The following is a 20,649-nucleotide window of genomic DNA, read 5'->3' as shown; positions in this document are numbered from 1 at the left end:
TACTATACTAATATAATTTCAATACAATTCGAAAGGGTCTACTTTTTCAGAATCTGTCTCTAATGATATTGTTATCTTCTTGAATTACTTATCACTAATTAATAAAACATTATTTTAAGTATCTTCACACATAGTGCAAGAAGGAATTACAGACACTCAAAACAATGTAACATGAAGTTACAGGCATTTTCCATAACAAAATTATCTGTGATTACATTTGCAACACAAACTTTTCCGTATTTCTATGACCACATTATCATCATCAGCAGAAAATATGTTGTAAGGGGGCATGTTTTAAAACATGCCATTGTTTGGATGCCAGATAATACTCCACTTACAACCCACTCCAAATCACTTCTCCCTTAAGGGTGTATGTCCCGTTCCATTCCATGATTTTAGATTTATATTAATCACTGATCAACTTTTAGACATTTTCAATCGTTTAACTTTCACGAAATGAAAAATATATATAGTTGCATACTTTTTGCATAATTAGCTGCCAAAGTTACATTTTTAACCTTTTTGGGTTGCACAAATAAGGAGAATTTAATTTATTGCAGAACTGAAACTTTTTAGGATTAACTGCAATGCCACTGGCTACTTCAAGAAATGGTTTGCATTTCTTTCAGAAAATATTAATTAATTTTACCTGAAATTTCAAAAATCTCAAAATTTTTATGATCTTGACAGCCAAGAAACATGAAATGAGTTTTTGTGATAGAAATGCAAACCATTTCTTGAAGTAGCCAGTGGCATTGCAGTTAATCCTAAAAAGTTTCAGTTCTGCAATAAATTAAATTCTCCTTATTTGTACAACCCAAAAAGGTTAAAAATGTAACTTTGGCAGCTAATTATGCAAAAAGTATGCAACTATATATATTTTTCATTTCATGAAAGTTAAATGATTCAAAATGTCTAAAAGTTGATCAGTGATTAATATAAATCTAAAATCATGACCTGGAACGGGACATACGCCCTTAAATCAAATTTTTTTTTGTATCTTCTAAAATGACAGCAGCATTTTGTTGCCAGTTCTCACATTCATGTCTTATGTACAGTTAGGTCTCACGCGAGACGAAAAAGTATCCTCATGCGCAGTGTCTTAACAGCAACATTATGTAGTGCATCAGTGCAGTGCTCACGTCACACCTAAAACATGCATGCACTTGTGGTGGAGTGTTCACACCTTGCGATCGTTAGGCGCGTGTGAACAGTACATGTCAACTGTACCGTCATTTTCCAACAGGTTACACAAACACAGACACACAGTTTTACACACATACACAGTTTGGGTTTTTTTTCTTCAGTGGGTCCATAATTTTAACATTTTTTACATAGCATTACAACACAACCCATTAAACAATTTTTTTTAAAATTATGTTTGTATGTACGAGATACATTAAGAAAGTAAGAAATCAAATCAAATTTAGACCATACATGTGATGATAGTAAGGGTACGTCTAGACTCTAGACAGTAAAGCTGGACTCACAATGATCCAATGCGTTCATCCGTCACCAGTTCGTCCGCCATCCGTCCGTAACAAGCCGAGGATTCAAAATGATCTGCAAATCCGTTAATATATTTTTATAACTTCAGGGAAACTTTCTTGTAAATGTTAACCAGTTTGATGATCATGAACGCTAAGCACTAATAAGTAATAAATGATTAAACTAACTCTAAATATTTTATTTAAATATAATTTTGAGTAACAGTACAATATAAATTACTTTTGTGTCTCAGAAAATTGTTGCTTCAAATATCAAACCTAAAACGTGTTCACAGGCAAGTTAAGGACAAAATACAGAAGCAGCTTAGCAAATAAACAACCTAATAAACCTTTAAAATAAAGACCTTTTTGAAGTTATAATTTCATCCGTTCGTCCGTCGAAAGTTAAAGCTTGGCAAGATTTTGATGGATGGACGTATGGAATTTTTTTGGCCATCTGATTGGCTGAATATCACGTGGTTGACGAACGGACGTGTGATGGACAGATGAGATGGAGCATTGTTAGTCCAGCTTTTAATACTTTGAAGTTAAAAAAAAAGTTTTAAGAAGTCATGGATAACAGAATCTTATCATTTGTTGTCAAGTTCAAGTAAATGAGTTTGAATAAGAAAAAACAGCCTCCAGTAAATGAAAAAAAAAATATGCTTTTTTAATGTTTGCTTTTTTGATTTGAGCGATTGCCATGAAATTTGGCACTTTGAAGTGTTTTTTCATGAAGAAGGTTTTTATGCTATCCATTTTTTTTTGTAACTCGCTGCTAGATGGCGCTGCAGTGCATCAACTTCTAAACTGTTCAACTGATCGCCATGAAAATTAGTATATTGTGATTTTTACTGTCCTTAATCATCAACAACAAATAGTGATTGTGACTTTGATAAGTATTTGGTGAGTGAGTTTAAAATGGAATACCATTTCAAATGCTATATAGATTCTCGATTACAAGCAAACCATATTTTTTAAATATATAGAGATAAAGAAATAAAAACTGGCCAGATGTCTGCCGGGTTTTGCTTGTACACTTCAGTATAAAGCAGCTTTCATTTTAAAAAAAAAATCACAATTATGAACTGTTTTACAATACATTTCAAAGTTACAATGAATTAAAAAAATTAACAGCCCAAAAACACTTAAACTTCAGAGTACCTACATTTTATTATCTACTAAGAGCTGATTTGGGCATTCATTGAGATTATTTTTCCCCCCACTCATATTTCACTCATTATTCACTAGTCAAATTTTCTCTTCGAGCTTCATAATACTACTAACAAACCTTTGAAATTAAAATGATTATGTATATCAAAATAAGAAAAGGTTTTCTGTAGGTTTAGCTCATTTGAATAGATTATAAACTTGACAACAATACATAAGAACAAAATCGCAATCTGGACAGTCTACACCAGAATCATAACTTACTTTCTATATGAGCCTCGTACAATGAAGAAAACACAATTTTCACTGGACTTTGTTTTAATATTAAATTAAATATAAATGTAGGTAAATTTTAACTGAAATAATTATAAAGTATTATTAAAAGCACAAATGGCATTTTAAAATTAAAAATAATACAAAAATTCTTACTAAATAAATTAAGTTAAGTCTATAAATATAAATACGTGAAGTGAAACAATATCCTTTACAACAAAGCTATTTTAATTAATTTTAATTCTGTCATCTGGAAAAATCTTAGTCAGAAAAATAAAAGTAATAAAAAATCAGTTAAAAAATCTACAGTACTTATTTGTATCTTCTGATATTCACCCTTATTTTCCATCCAGAATATTTTGGTGATTAACTCAAGAAAATTAAACATAGGTATTAATTTAATTTCAATTTATATGCTATTCAGCCACTGCTCTGATAATAAATTTGCATTACACTACATATTAAAAAAAAATTTAGAACCTTTGCATTATACAGCTTATCATCCCATGATATCATTCCTACTTCAAAGTAATTAACTGCTGTGTTGTAGATTTAGCTACTGAAACAAAGCATCTTAGCATCTTCAGAAAAAAAAAATCCGTTATCGTGAAGAAGAAAACTTGGTATTACTGAACGCAAAGGTGAGTAGTTGTCTGATATCTAAAGCAGAATTTTAAACTGAAGTAAAGACAAATGAGACAACTAAATAAGTTATTTGGTATGACATCCTTAGTTATAATGTGAAAAGAAGACAGAGAACCTCCTTTTAGACATAGACAGCCTTAGCCTCCCGTTACTTAATCAAGTCTCAGCTTATTGTTATTGCTGTCCACACATTTTATGTCTCTCACTGTTTACCCACAAATAAGTATACAAACTTCTTTCAGATATGCATTAAATTTAAAGGCAAAGGCATGGCTGAAGAAACTGTTTTGAACAGACTCTTATTCATGGCATAGCTAAAAAATTTAACTGCGCCAATATTTTACCAAAGTGCTTAGATATCAATTTAACACATACTATATGCCATTCCAGAATATTGAAACTGGAGTAAAAAGTTACCACCGTGCGTCAACAAAAAAATTATAAGAATTTTTTTTTGTTGGAACAATTTTTACTAAAACAGAAGATTCACTTTCATCACTGTTGCTAGTCTGCTAGTTTCACATGCCTTGCTTAGACATGACATAAGTTTTTATTCAACTGAACCCTATGACAACACATTTTTTATAGAAATTTGTCAGTAATTCATATTAATTTAAATTTTTTCAAAATTAATATTATGGAGGTACTCGCCAGACTTCTGCTTTGACTTAAAAATAAGCAAACTATTCAGAACAAAGTTTTTCTCCATATGCATGCACAATTATTAATTGTGTATCTGTTCCAATGGATATTGTGACATCAATTTCCGTATTTGGATGCTGACGAGAAATAAGCTAAATCCATGTATTGTTTTCGGGATATCGCTCTCTTAAAAAAGCTAATCCAAGCTTCTCAACCAAAATATTTATATTTGGTTTGACATTTTTCCCACCAACATCCTAGCAAAAAAAATTTTTCAAGCATTTCTTAGCAATTTAAAAAGCTGTTTTCTTGCAAAGATTCTTTTAATAGGACCAATTTTTTTAGAGGATTAAGCTTGCAAATTTTTCTTCGTCTAATTTGATTAATTTCCTGTTCTTTGGTTATTTTTCCCAACGGTGTCAAAAAATCAAACTGGTTTTGCTCTTTCCTTTCCCCTCTGTCAGAATTTGTTCTACATATTGTCAATATTAAAATGGCTGTCACAGCACTAGTCATTTCAGCGACATTGTACATCTTCCCTGAGATGTGTCGCATCATTGTAAACTAAATCTTTCATGCTTGTCCCTGAAGTGATGTGCCCAATTTAAAAAGTGATTTAAATTCCGACATAGAAGCCATTCCATAAGTCGGATCATGTAACTCAAACCGCAAGTGGCTAATGTCTATAACAGCTAGCAGTCCGCTGCTTGTCTGAACCCCTCCACTTTCTGACGCACTCATCACGTGTCATAAACATAACCCTTGTAGTATATTTTCTGGAATAAAAAGTGAACAATCTCTACATTTCTTATAAATAAATAACTAGAGAATATCGGAATGAACGACCGTCTTTCACACGTTCCAGTCAAAGTTCAGGTAGTAACATGCCATGAAACTAATTAGCATCTTTATCTAATATTTTGTTCAAATTGAACTATTAAGAAAACTGATGAAATATCCAATGCTGTGACGCTGTGAAAAGAAATTGGTACACTGCATATTTAAAGATAGCCAGAGGTTTTGTAACTGCCTTACGAAGTAATTAAGATATAGAAATAAATTCTCTTTTTCACTGAAAGCTGTACTTAATCAAAATTTAATATAGAATATAATAGAAAAATTTTAAACTATTGTTTTATGGTAAAATACATTTTGTTACTTATTCTATACAGTACTTTTATCGATTTTATTCATCTACGAGAGCTGTTATTAATCGGGAAAATATTTATTGATGGGATTCACTGCAATTAATTCTTTCCTACACATTTTAAGTAAATGTAAAAGAAGAGATAAAGAAGTGAAGGAAGAAAGTAAAAGAAGTAGGAAAGAAAATTTTGTAACACCTCCATAACTATACATCCAAAACAATGTTAGAAACTATAGAATAAGAAATTTTGAAAATGTGTTGAACAAAATTTAAATATTACATTGAAGCATAACATGTAGAAAACTAAAAAAAAATACAAATTTATAATTTTGGTATACAAACTGACGACAAACTGATAAAACCTTAACTTTAAAAGTTTTAACGGTTAGAAAAGTAAAGAGTTGTTAACTGACAAATATTAAAGTTTTTACTTTAAGTAAACTGAAATAACATTTATGAACCAAAACTTTTATTTAATATAGAACCCTGATTGTTGTTTATGAACCAGCATACAATAATAAGTTAATTTATTAATGGTATATATCATCAACTGCTAATAAGTTACGTAACTAAATATAAAGTAAAAAAAAGTGGAAATATAAAAATTGTTTACAAAATTTTTTGAATAAAGTAAACATAAATAAAAATTTAGAAGAATCCAGAAATCAAATATATTTTGAATAAATGTGGGTAAAATTTACTGCAAACAATAATTCTTTGATTAACATAATGGCTTAGTTATCAACAACTGCATTAGTTTTTATGCAAACACAAAAGCATGGATGGTGTTCTCGCTTGTATAAAACACGGATGAATTAAACAAGCCTACAAGCTTGGCAAACCAAAAGCGATTGTAAAGCACAGATCACAGCACAAGCAACAGAAAGCCAAACATGTAAAGTTAAGATATAGAAGGTCCCATGCATGATCACCTAGAAGACAACCTGAAACATAACAAATGCATGAAGACAGGAAGAAAAAATCAGGCAGGAAATAACATTCTCAAAACATGGCTTCCCAAACACACAACTTCACACTAACAATCACATAGTTAAGTTGCTTGCTTCTGGACTCTGAAAAAAGTCTCAATATTTTATATGTTTTGTTACCCTGACCTTACTAATGCTCCATTCTTACTGTCCTACTTTCATCTCCTGCTATGTTATAGGCTAGATTCTTTTCTTCTTTCTTTGATATATGCTCCTTAAGATTATATTTACAACTATATGATCAGGACGTAAACAAAAAAAAATTACATTTATTAAAAAAAAAATTAAATTATGTGAATAATACAGCAAAATTTTGATTTTACATGTACTAGGGCTGCAGCATGTATCATGGTAGATAACCTGAAAAACATACAAATGTCTATTGGCTTTTTCCTACCCTCAAATTCATTTCTAACGCATGCCCGGTTGGTGAATTTGCAGATTATATCTTATTACTTGTATATCAGTCATTTATGGGAGGCTGTCATGTAACAGTACGAGACTGTAGTACAGGAAATCTTGAATTTGAGTTTGGGTTACATTCGAGGTAGTCAAATACATATCAAGATGGTCTACTGTTACAATTTGTAGATATTTATTTCAATTGATTTTCTTTAAGAAGAAATGAACATTATATCAAAAACACAGCTAAACATAAGCTACCCACAGCTAAATAATCAGAAGTTTGCTGCATTTCTAAGAATTATTAAAAAAATTGTTAGCATGCAAACCCTTAATGATTGTGTCCATAACTGATATATATATACACACACTAAAACAGAATGTCTGTTGGGACTATTTTCCTGAAAATAAAATGAGAGGTCATTTTTTGAGTCAACATTGTAAGTACTTACTTTGTGTTGTTAAAATGAGAAAATTAGGAGTATATAGGCCCTATTTGTTTTGCATTCATTGTTTTGTGTTTTCACATTGACCTAGATGAGAGCAGAAAATGTATTAAATGGACATGGAAAATGCACTGCTAGTAAATAATTAACTTTCAAACCAGCAGTAGGTATGTATGCATTTTTTTTACATGGAAAGTGTGTAGAAGTATATCTAGTATCCGATAAAATATTGACAACATGACATTTACTACACATAAAATATTTGAAATAATATTCTAAAAGAAAATAGATAAGACTACTGTATAAACCAGTTACAAAACCAAGAGTATTGTTTTCGTGTAGCAAATATCTAGCGAATATTATATATATATATATATATATATATATATATATATATATATATATGTGTGTGTGTGTGTGTGTATATGTGTGTGTGTGTGTGTGTTTATACTGCGAGGAGTCATTTTGCAGAATTTATACAACTTAGAAGCAAGCAGGCTTAATTTATATAGAAAATCTATATACTTATTTAATTCATTGCTGAAAACACATGATACTTTTAAATAAAAGTACGCAAACCATTAGAGCATGATGGTTTGTTCCAAATACTAAATGGCTTATTTATCATCCTAAATGCCCATTACATGTAAGAAGAGGCACTTTAGCCTTAACCCAACAAACCTAAATTAATATAAATAAATATCTAATTAGGTAATATGATTTTCATTATTAGAAAAGCTACAAAAAAATTAATTTTTCAGTTAATTTCGATTTAGTAATCTGCAAAATAAATTTAAGAAACATTAGAAATAAGTATTATGGCTTCTGGAATTCAGTAAATTGTAAACTCAAGTTTTGTGGTTACATAAATTGAAATACTTTGTTTAAAACAATTGTTTTAAAAACCTAAGTTAATTGAGTCCACAAAAAAATTAGAATACTAAAATCCAGATTTCCTACCCAACAATTCTCAACACACAAACATTTCCAAAGAAAAAGAAAAAAGAAAAGTTTCATAAACATACAAAATGACAACCATTGGCCAGAAATCCATAACAGCATAGGTACATCACGATATTTATGAATATGGCATCATAATTTTATTTCCTAGGTTAAGTGTAAAGTTATTCACATAACTTACAGTGTAACACAAATTAACTCTCCAACTGTGTGCTAGTGTGCTAAGTTACTGTCCCATTCAGGAGGTCAGGGTTTGGTAACTGTATTTTAAGTTGTATTTTTAAGGGATTACAAGAAAATACACTATAAATATATTCAATCAAATTTCGAGTTCCTATTTTACAAGTATGTTAGTTATGTTAAAGACTGATTAGACTATAGTCTTTAGATATTGCATGAATTTGTTTCAGTAAGGAGAATGATTATCAATATAAAAATGGTGTAAAGTTTAAAGTTTTTTGTTTCTAAATTTACACAGAAAATTGTTTTGAATGAACCAAGTAATTAAGCTACATAATGGTTTTTTTTTTTTTTTTAAACCTGCTACAGCACACCACTGAAAAAGCTCTGAAGAAAAAAAAATTAAATGTAGTGCTTTATGTTCAACAGTTGTGCGAACAAAGGCATAAAGATGATGGGACTTAACAATTTTAAAGTGAGCTCCCAACCATTTGACTAGTGACTCACTGCTCACAAACAGCCTATGCGTAAGGACAAGATTATTTCTTTTATTTTTAGGCTGTTTTTGTTTTTTAAAAAAGAAGATTTCGGTGCTAAGTGTTTTTATTATTTTATGAATTCTGTTGATTCCTAAATATAGCATATTATTATACAAATACGACAAATGATTTGGCTATTGTATACTGCACTTTTACAATATAATAATTTTTATTAAGCATGCTTAACAACTCGGAACAATAAAAATAAATTGGTAAATATTTGTGTGTTTAAAAAATGTACCAATGCCATGATGTAAAAATGAGTTCCTGATAACATTAGCAAGATAAAAAAAAAAATTAAAAAAAAATTCCAATAAATTTACTACATCTATTTAGGTACAAACTTCCTGCATAATAAATTACATTATTTGAATTTATTACATAAAAGATTTTTTTTGTGATTCCAGTTAAATTTTGAGTAATAATGCTGATTTATTTTATGGTTAAATTTCGGTGCTAAATGGTGCTTTAACTTGCATTTAATTGTTTTATGGTATATTAACTTGCATTTAGGCATTTTATGGTGTATTGACACAACTTGATGGTGTTATTTCGGTTCTATCGCAATTCACCATATGATGCACAAAGTTGGGAACAATCAATCCCCTCTTGCCTTGTCGCGTGACCTTAGCAATCGAGACCAAGAGGGACATGTTCCCAAATAAAAAACTTATCAAAACCGTGTAAGTGAGACAGGATGATCAACAGCTCCTCACTAGCAGTCTGTTGAAGACTTGAGAAAAGAAAATAATATTGGGAAAATATGATAAGCTGTGGCAGGAAAATCAAACAAAAATATCTGAGGACGCTGAATACACCAGCTCAACAGCATACCAACAAGGTACAAGAGAAATATTGAATGCTGTCAGTGGATAGGATTGAAACACACACAAAATGAAGAGAGGCAACTAACTACTAAGTGGAGATCATGCTATATGTCAACCAAAAATATAACAGCTCTAAAAACTTCACTGACAAACTAAATGAATCATTGGTGTGGCTGCAGGTCATGACAACTGACATCAAATAACTTGAAGAGAACAGGTTCGTATTTGGAAAATCCACACCTGACAGCCGAGTCACCCTACCAATGCCAAAACTTCACAACAGCCACTATGAGCTGTTGAGTTCTAGGAATGGATAAGTCTGAGTTATGAAACCACAAGCATGTAAATTCAAGCATCGATCATCTAAGTTAATAGGGGTTACTAGTTGCCCAAATGATTGAAACGTTTGGTTTAAAACACACAACACAATTTTTTTTTTTGGTGGTTCGGGCCATTGTTAACTATGGAAGCAACGTGATATCCGAGACATTTTAAAATTAGTATCGCCCATGTGTATTTTCTCCCGTCCTACACAGCCTATTACAACTTGTTTTAAACATCATTGTACTGTATTAATTTTCTTTGGTATTCCCATTAAAACTACAGTGAAACCTCATTAATAAGAAACCCTGCTGATACAAAATTCTTATTAATACAAATTGCTTTCAGTCTCTAGAAATTACATAGGAGTTATAGTGCAAAATAATTTGCTTAATACAAAAGTATGGTTATTAAGAAATAATTTTTTTTAAAAGGGTAATAACATGTAGTAATGAATGGTTAGTACAAAAAAATTCAAGAATAATTTAAAGAAATAATTTTAATTTTCAACTAAAATTCATTCATTGTAGGTTGGGAGAAAAATTCTTAGAAATATTATTCTTCCAAAATGATATGTCTTTTTGTAAGTAATTTCTAAACCTTTTCTTTATTCTTATGTTGTAAATCCTTTTAAGTGTGATACAAAAGAATTTTTTTTTTGAGCCGTACGTGTAGCAATCCTAAAGTTGTATTTTAAAATCTCTAAAAAAAAAAAAAATTGTGTAGAAGATAAAACTAATTTTAATATTTGACTAAGAAATTATATAAAATTTTTGATTAATTTTTGTAATAGTTTGTTTGGTACAAATGTTATTGCAAAGTGACAAAAATCCCTTCAGGTTTGAATGACTGAGGTTTGACTGTGTAATTACTTTCGATAACTCGGCGAAATCGCTAATTCGGCGCGGCCTTGGTTCTGAACGTGCTGAATTAAGGAGCCTTTACTGTAATACACTCTCAGATGAAAAACGAGGAACTGATCACCATGATGAACTGGACGGGAGGATTTTTTTTTTATGTCTACTGTGCCCTGGCAGAAAGTCGAGGGGAAGGGTTGGTGCATGAGACTTGTCGGCCAGCAGTTTTCCAAACAAAATGAGAGAGATTGGTTGCTTTTAAAAGAGACCATATCTTAAAGTGGGACAGATACAGAACTCCAACATCCCATTGAAGTTGTAATAGTGGATACAAAGGTAAAAAATAGGCTCTAGCTAAAACTACCTCTTCCCCATCCTTCTTCGTGAAACAGCAGAATAAAATTACTGTTGGATGTGTGCATTCTTGAGTATAATATTGACATAAGTACCATCACATAAGACAACCTGTCATATTATTTAAACAGCTTGTCTTGTTAGCTGGAAGATACTGTAATATTAATTGTTACTTGTAAAATGTGCACAATGTACAACACGTTAATATTTCAAGGAAAGTACTACAAATAAATTTCAGGACTACTATATATACGTAATAAATACATTTGTGCAAAAATCTGATCCATAAGAAAATTAAACTTTTCAAGAACTATTAACCACTCATGTGCCAATAATTTTTTTGTTAATATAATAATTAATGCTTTCAGGATAATATTTCTAGAAAGACAAAAAAAAAAAAAAACATTTCTAGTCATACTCAATAAATTATAGAAGAATATACTTTTTTGTGAAGTGCTGAGTCTTAAAATGTGTAATGAAGCATTCAGAACATTCCTGACGAATAATGTTTGGTGAAATGTGACAACAAAATATGAAAAAAACTTTCATTAAACTACTAATACATTATTTACAATTAGTTAATAACACTTAACAACTAAATTCCCTACTCCAATAGATTTACTAATTAATATATTAACTTATTTATACTACTTGAAAATAGATTTAAAAAAATAGCAAATGGAAGAAAATTACTGTACTTACTGAAGTGAAAATAATACTCCCTACCTTTTGTTGCAACAACAGATGGAAATAACGCTAGGAATACTTAAGTCTTATGTTAGAAAACTGAATCTACTACAAATCTACTAAAAGCTACTGGCTACAAGTGGAAGTGGTGGTGATTTGTGGTTGCTCATGCGCTGCATGTTTACGACTAAACTGATCCGTGATTGTACCTTTAATTTGACAGATAACTACTTTATGTATTAACGTGTAAAAACTATTTAAAATAAGCCATAATATACCACCTTTTGTGGGTCTGCACAATTGAATTAACACATTTCTTCACACCAAATTTTAAAATGTTATTCAGCAACATATTTATGTTGCCATTTCATGTGTTATGGATTTTTGAACCCGGATAATTTCCTCTTTATTATGAAGGCAAAAATAAATCAGAGATTGAACTCTTAACTATCACAGAAAATGAGAAAACAAACAATACAGCAATGAAATTTTCACACATGCTTCCTTCATAACACTGCACACAGGAAATAAATGTGATTTAAAAAAGGAATATGAAGGCTGAGTTGAAGAATGATGATAAAGACAGTCAGAGATTTGTTCTTTAATTAGGTATAGTTTTGGAACAACTTAAAAAAAATTAAATGTTTTAACTAAGTTAGAAGTTTCTGACAGATTTAGTTTATCCGAGCACAAGAATAAAAATTGGACAACACTGCTACTGTACAACTAACAAACCACGTAAGAAACAGTGCAAAGAGATCAGAGTTACTCTACTGCATGTCAATGTTAAGTGTTAGATCACTGTCGTATATGCAAAACTATCAAAATTATATTACCGGTAACAATTCACACACTGATCTAGTCTACAGTCACTTAAGTTTCACACACTAGCAGTATTCAACCTACTATTACAGTTTGCAATAATATTAGTATGACAAGAAAACACACTACTCAACAAAAATTGTAAATACATTAGAATTTCATAACAAAGTACAGCACTTTATACTAGGGTAATTCTCACTTTGAAGTACGTATATAATTTCAAAAACCAGCAAAATGTTTGGCATTTAATAACACTTCAGTATTATGTAGGCCTATCTATGCATATTGAAAAATTTTTCCAGATAAATTGTGAAAGAGATTTAAATGTAATTTTATCTAAAGTAAGACAAAATAATTCAATAAAAATTTTCATCCAAACAAGTGCTATAAATTCTGTTCTACACAGCATTAATTGTTTGATAGATTTTTGCGATACACCAGATGAATCACACATTTAGTTTTATAGTAATCCAACAAAATTTAATCTGGATTTTAATGTCTAGCAATCAATTCCTACACTGCAGGCAAAAATTTTTTTAACTTAATCATTGCTAAAATATGTGTAAATATTTTTATTGAAACATGTATTCTTAGTAAAATGAAATATGAATCAATAAGAGAGCCCTAATTATGTTTAAAATTCCACTCGTCATGATTCGCTAGGAAGAAGTTATGGAAGATACCAAGCAGCAAACTCAAAGAATTCATGTCATAAGCATAATTAAAAATAATGACATTACTCTAATTATGAGTAACCAGTTATTTTACAAATTTATAAAGGAAGACACCACAATACCTATTAAATTATTAACATGATTAATTTTGACACAGAAAAGACATTAAATATGAAACAAAACCTTTAGTTTGTAGTAAAAACATGACTAAGTGATGATTAAAAAAATAACATATTTTAAAGCTAGTATGATATACAAACTCAAAACTACATTACCTACTAATGCTACTGCACCAATTACATACTAGCATTAGATACATTACATACATTGCACTACAATATTTTGGGAAATAAAAAACTGTGAAACTAATATGTTTAAACACTTGCATAAATTTTTATTTGATTAAATTATTTATTAAATATATTTTAACAAGCAATGTGAAAAATAATATTCTCAAAACTGCTTTTAAATGTTTGCTTTTAACATCAGTTTCAATAATAATAACTCTAGCTATTTACACTGCGACTAACAATAAAATAAAAAAGCTAATAATGAATATAAAGATATTAACCACCAAGACAGCACTATGTACATACATTCATTTTTTAAATGTTTAAGTAAAACCTAACAAAAAAGTACCGATAACGGGTGGTGATTTGTAACTGGACTTAATTACAAGTACTTTCATAGTTTTTTTTAATTACAAGTACCAATTACTGATATTAATATAGAATTAATTAAAACCACAATTTAATTACAATAAACTTAAAAAACCTTAGTTGGTTGAAAAATGATGTTATATTTTGTCAACTTAAAACCGTGATATACAAGTTTTGAAACATACAAATAATTTGTTTTTAGATTTTATGCTCCACTTCATAGGTCTGTTTGTTACAGTACATGTTTGAACGAGAAATCTAATAATGAAAATAATTTAATTGAAGTGAATTCATTTTATTTCATGTGTAGCATGTTTAGAGAAACTTAAGTAAAATTTTGTTTCGTTTCTGTGAAATAGCTGCAGTTGAAAGCAGGACAAATTTTTTTTAGCGAAACCATGTTTTTGCCCACACTAACTAGTATTGTGAATTGTGAGCTCAATACATTACAAAAAGAATTCTTGGGTTAGGAAATTACGCAGATTGAGATAGTTATAAATAGTCAGCATTTAGATCAGACTTCTGTAAGATGACAGTTATGAATTTCACCATCGTGTTTTGGTCAACTCCTAGCATTAGTGAAGAATAAAAATTGAACCACTTATTCATTTGATATCCTAGCACCATTTTATCATTCCCTTCCATTCTTTTCTACGAAAATTCTTCAGCCGTACTTTGTTGTTAATTTTGCACACAGGGCAGCCAAAATGGGGGTGCAGGAGGGGGAGGGGGAGGAGAAGGAGGAGGGGGAGGGGGAGGGGGTTAATCTCCGGGACCCAAGCAGCAGGGGGCCATGGATGAGTTTCAAAATATTTTTTTCAATGTTTGGGTTTATCCTGACAGAACAAAAATTATTGAAAGTCTACTGTTAATAGAATTTATAGGCAGCTTACAAGAAATGTGATAGGCACAGATCATGTTTACAGTTATGGGCAAAGTAATGTTTACAGTCATTTTTAGTTACCTATTAAAGTTATACTTCTTTAAGAGCATTATGAAAAAATGATAGGAGTGAATTTTTACGATGCATGCACCAAACAACAAATAGGCTACATTCAAATAAAAATTATATTTGTGCTTTTAAATCTTATACTTTAGTGACTGATATTGAATACTGGTCCATATCATTAAAAACACTTATTTATTGTGAATATTAGAGATAGAAATTGTGTTTATAAACTTTTTAAAGTGTATTTATATAAGTGAGGTTATGTTACAATAAGTATAATTTATTTACACTAAGTATACATTATTACATTATTATATTATAAATAAAATTAATAAATTAGAATAAACATCCAGCAAATTTAATGATTTTCATTATTCATTAAATTTTAATTCAATTATTTTTCTAAATTAAATAATTAATTTTTTATATGTATTTACATTAATATTGAATGCTGAATATTTGTTTAAATTTTAAAGTCATTGAATTTATACTTTACCAACTGTATCTTATTACTTTATTTCTATTAATTATTTGCATATAATATAAAGTTAGTTTTTTATTACGCCACGTAAGTATAACTTATAACGTGCATACATAAATACATTACCCATTTTTTTTTAATTGTAGGATTTTAAAAGTTGTACAATAAATAATAGTTGCACTACCATAAAATTTACTTTGGGCATATCAATAAGTTTAGTACATCCTCTGATGTTCGGGAAACATACACATGTGCACAGGTGCATGTTGCTACACAAGGGTCCGCCATCTTGACCATTTCAGTTCGTGGCTATAGCAGTTTCTGCATGCATGCACATTGTGTAATATGCACTAATTTCACTGCATTTCTGGTGCATACTAAAATTTTCACCCTCAACGCACCTAAAGAAATATAACCTCAAAAACACAGGCGATGATAATTCCGATCTCGGGAAAATGTCATAGGTTAAGCGTTGAGGAATTTACATGTGATACGTTTGGCACTCCTGTAGTTCGGCTAGCACTGAGAAATCAATAGTACTATGTATCTTGTTACACAGAATTATAGTTAGTTTTAAAAAGGGGAAAATTTTATACAGTTTTTCTATAAATTAATACTTTCATTATATTTATCATGCTATGTGATATTTTTAAGAATTCTGTGTTAAATTTGATGTCTGAGTTCCGTATTATAAGTTTATTGCAACTTGAGAATAAATTAATTTGTTAGTTACCGAGGTTAGATGTTGACATATCAGTGGCGAGTACTGAAAAACTGGCTCACATTATTTTTTTTTAAATTGCACAAACAGTAATTGGTACTAGTAACTGAATTAGACTTGAAATTAATAATTCCCGAACACTGCCTAAATGGATTTTTTTAGTACTGTTCAAACCAAAATATAATATATATAAATGAGAAAGAAAAATATAATTTTAGCATTATCAAAAACTATGTAGAAAACCAAAAAATAAAATAAAATAAAAATCTTATTTTGCAAGCACATTTGTAATGCTAACTAAATTTTGTGAGTTACACTGTAAAATAAAACTCAACGCCAAATATTTTCAAATGTGAAAAATATAACCCAAGTTAGTAAACAACTAACTTCTCATAAATAATAAGAGTAGAAACATACGTATTATGAATATATATACTGAAGCAGGTAAGGATATATGGTATAGTATACAGTAGAACCCCTTGTTTACAACTTATAGTTTTACACAACTCGGAGATTCTTATAAGGCTAAATAAATATATACTTCCCTCCATTTCTTCTGTCTTTCCATGGATTCCGAAACATTTTTTTTTTTTTTAATAAGGGATTTTACTGTGCACAGCATACAGAACCACGAAAACCTTCTACATACCTTGTTGTAGTTGCTATTTTCGTAATCAACACTAAGGTTTGTGTCTGGAATAAAACATCATCACGCATTACAAACTAAACACGCGTGTCCCTGCTCCGCCGCCGGCCCCGAGCGAACATCCTCCGCGGCGGCTACAGAAGACAACACACGGACGAGGCTGCTTTACCTTTAACGTCGTCATCCTCTAGCGTGGTGCTGCTGTCGGTCGACTCCTTCACCTGCGAGCCGTCGCTTTTCTTCGTGATGATGCTTCGACCTGGCGACACACACACACACGCCGCGCATGCACTCCGGGGGACAGCCTTGGAGACACGCGCGACTGCCCCGGCTTGCGCTTGGCTCACGCGACCGACAGCATTACCGGGGCGGCAGTAGCAAGGTATCTATACTTACGATGAAATTGCAACAGATATTCTACACAACTGAAATTAAAGTCTTTTCATTTTTTTTTTTACAAAAAAAGCTAAACATATTTAATGAAGAAAAACGAACTACTTTAATAATTGGATTATTAGGTTTTATTCCCACACTGGGTTTATGTTTTTTTTTTACTTTTTTTGACTTGCAATGAATCAGTACAGTACAAAAAAAATTTAAATAGTTTAAAAATTAAATTCTAGCTTAAAGAGAACTTGAAAATTAATTTAGTGGCAAACTCATTAGCATCACTACATTTTAGAAATTAAATATATTTGGAAAATAGTAAGTGGAAAAAGTCATCTGTAATATACAGTTTATCATAGAAGGTGCAAGATATTACTGGTCAAGAAATACAGCTAAAATTACTTCACTGTTATAAAAAAATCCATATGAAAGTATATAGATTAAATTGTTCCTTAGAAATTTTTATGAATAGCTTTGTTTTTTTACATGTACTACAAAAAAAAATGTATCACCAAGTTATAACTTGATAAATTTGACAATAGAGGATAAATGTAGCTAACTTGAGCTGCTGCTATGTCAGGTACCCAACTAATATCAACACCAAGAACATTATTTTCCTTGTTGAAACATTCAACTCAAAATGTTTTATCCTTTATAAACTTTTTTGGGCTTCTCTTGATGGTTTCTATTATTTACATTTTTAACATACAATTCGTAAAAGGAAAGGATATATATATGACCAATAAGACGACGCGTGTGAGGAAGTATCTACTAAGCTTGTAACTGTCTACGCACCAATAATAACCAACTCTGTCATCTTGTGAGTTTGAGAGGTTATATATGCAAAAAATTATCATAAGCGAAAGTGAACCTGTGCATGTGTCAAAAACAAGACCTACAACGAAAAACTTTACACTGTGTCAAACAATAATAAAAATAGGAAATGCAACTGGCACCAATAATTTTCAAACAAAAATTTATTTTATAAAGGTTAGAATCTAAGGTCCCTTTATCCTTTGATTTTGATAACCACTGCAATAATTTTGAAGTGAATATCATTATTACTCTAAAATTATTTAAAATACTCCAATAGCAAGTTTTTAAAAAATGTAATCTTAATGATTTAAAGTTTAAAAAAGTTTACGTACATACAAAAAAACTACATCAAAACAATTAAGAAAAATCAATTTTACAATTCACCACTTATTATTGTTAGTATTTGTACACTATAAAACAGAAATAATTAATTTAAAAATTGACCAAACACTGCAGCAAACTGTAAAAAAAAAAAAAAAAAAAAGGAAACACAAAAAATAGTAACTACAAACTCCTACAATATTTTCATATTAAAAAACATTGATCCTCAAAGAAAGGAAGACCATTATGCCGCTTCTAAAATATTTAACAACTGATTAACTCCAGTGCACTTGTAACATTGTTGAATGCAAGTTGTATATAACACTTAATGTACCTAGGTATGCAGGTACCAATTAACATTAAATATGCTTATCACGATGCCTCTACAGCCATTGCTATTCACTAAAACTGTGTTTTGTGTTCATGCAGTTCTGTACAGTACTATTTGCTGTGAAGTTAATAAATTATATTAAGGTAATACTTACAACGATAAATACATGAGATGTTACATTTATAAGTTTATAAAACTTTGTAAGATGTACATATTTGAAACTTTTGTACCCAACTTTGATAGTATCTACGTCAGCTCAAGTGCAGATCTTTTTCTTAAATATTCTGTACAACTTTTAAATCACTCTAGGTGTACGTACATTTAAAGCAGTAGTTTTTGTTTATGTAAGCAAAAGCATTAAAACTGAAAATAATTAATTAATTATTAGAGCAACCAAAACATGAAAAGTACTGTAATAGCAGTAATTACGTAGAAAAAAAGCAGCTTCATTGTTCTAGAGATACATGAGTATAACTGAAGTGTTGGCTAAAAAATCTTTAGAGCCTGGTACTATAATATTGCTTGTAACAATTTTTTTTATTATTTACCTTATGATGTAAATGTTAATCTAAAAGAAAACCCAAGAAATCATCCATTTATGTTCTATTAAATTGTTAAATGTGTGTGAAAACTTAAAAAAATCACACAGTTAAAGGGAAAGGTTGCATATATTCATTAATTGTCTTATAGTTTAATGTGTGAAATAACTAGAGGCAATATATCAACATTTATACTTAAAAAGCATATTATAAACTTTAAATTATTTTTGGGTCAATTCCAATCCTGGAATTGGCAGGTTCCATTGATTCCAATGATATCAAAGGATTCGGAGTCCAATGGTTTTGGAATCAAAGCTGGTCGATTCTTCCCCTATAACACAGTTTTAAAATTTTGTTTTTTTAATTTGTATTTTTTATTTTTAATAAAATACTTTAAATAAGTAATTTTGTCTAATAGGGTGATTCATCATTAATCGGCCGGTACCACACTAATAGGGGCAGATACTGCATTAATTGGCTGATACCACACTCACTGGTCGATTCCACACTAAATTACTGATACTGCACTAATCTGCCGATACCGTACTAACCAGCCAATATCCTATTAATTGGCCAATACCCCAATAATCAGCAGATACCTCACTAATCTGGTGACACCCAGATTAATCAGGTGATACAGGATATTTCTGACTAATGGTTTTTCTGATAGGCAATTTATGACTTTTAAAGCTAGTTTAATTAGGATTTTACAGTTGTGTTTTTTGATTCATCAGTGTTTTCAAAGACTGATCTTGGTATTGAGCAAATTCAATAGAAGTCTTGTTTGATTAAATTGATTTTTTTTTTCAGTTAACAGAATACTAGTTTTTTTTCCATATCACCAAAGTTTATAGTAACAAGTGATATTAAAACATTATTTTATTACAAGGGAAATTATCACACAATTCCATAATATTCTGTTGTTTTAACAAATAATTGCCCTATTTTTAATTCAATGATTAGATAAAATTTTGTCACAGTATAAAAATACAGAAAATATATGTATGCATAATTATAGTGCCCTGTCTTTATTAACTGTTTTATTTTTAAATAGTTTAAAGTAAACAATAAAAGTCATTATTTTTTCTTTAATACATTTGTAAACAAATAAACAATAAATATAGTTATTTAATTCAAATTACATTTGTAGATAACAAAAAATACTGAGTATAAAAACTAGGAATAGTTTGACAAGCATCAAAGCATTATTGTAAAAAGTATAGAATCTGATAGAATCAGAATCGGCATATTTTTAGAATTGACTGAACATTACTTTACACTTTACCTAATTCAAAATTGCCTTTGCTAACCAAAAAACACACTGATTTTGGCAAAATATTTTTCAAGACTGGCGCAAAGTTTTAAACTATAATATCA

General features: G+C 30.0%; 1 protein-coding gene across 12 annotated transcripts in view; it reads right to left on the bottom strand.

The window, feature by feature from the left end:
• The window catches only part of LOC134528123 (calcium/calmodulin-dependent protein kinase type II alpha chain), a 349,589-nt gene that overhangs the window by 36,074 nt on the left and 292,866 nt on the right, over nucleotides 1–20,649 (bottom strand). For all 12 annotated transcript variants that reach the window (XM_063361420.1, XM_063361422.1, XM_063361424.1 and 9 more), the window contains exon 12: nucleotides 17,048–17,137. In XM_063361420.1, the coding sequence (XP_063217490.1) occupies nucleotides 17,048–17,137 (90 nt within the window). The remainder of the gene's footprint in view (nucleotides 1–17,047; nucleotides 17,138–20,649) is intronic.

This window comes from Bacillus rossius, chromosome 1, assembly GCF_032445375.1.
Source record: "Bacillus rossius redtenbacheri isolate Brsri chromosome 1, Brsri_v3, whole genome shotgun sequence".
NCBI classification, from domain to species: Eukaryota; Metazoa; Arthropoda; class Insecta; order Phasmatodea; family Bacillidae; genus Bacillus; species Bacillus rossius.
This window is presented reverse-complemented; position numbering and strand designations above follow the sequence as displayed.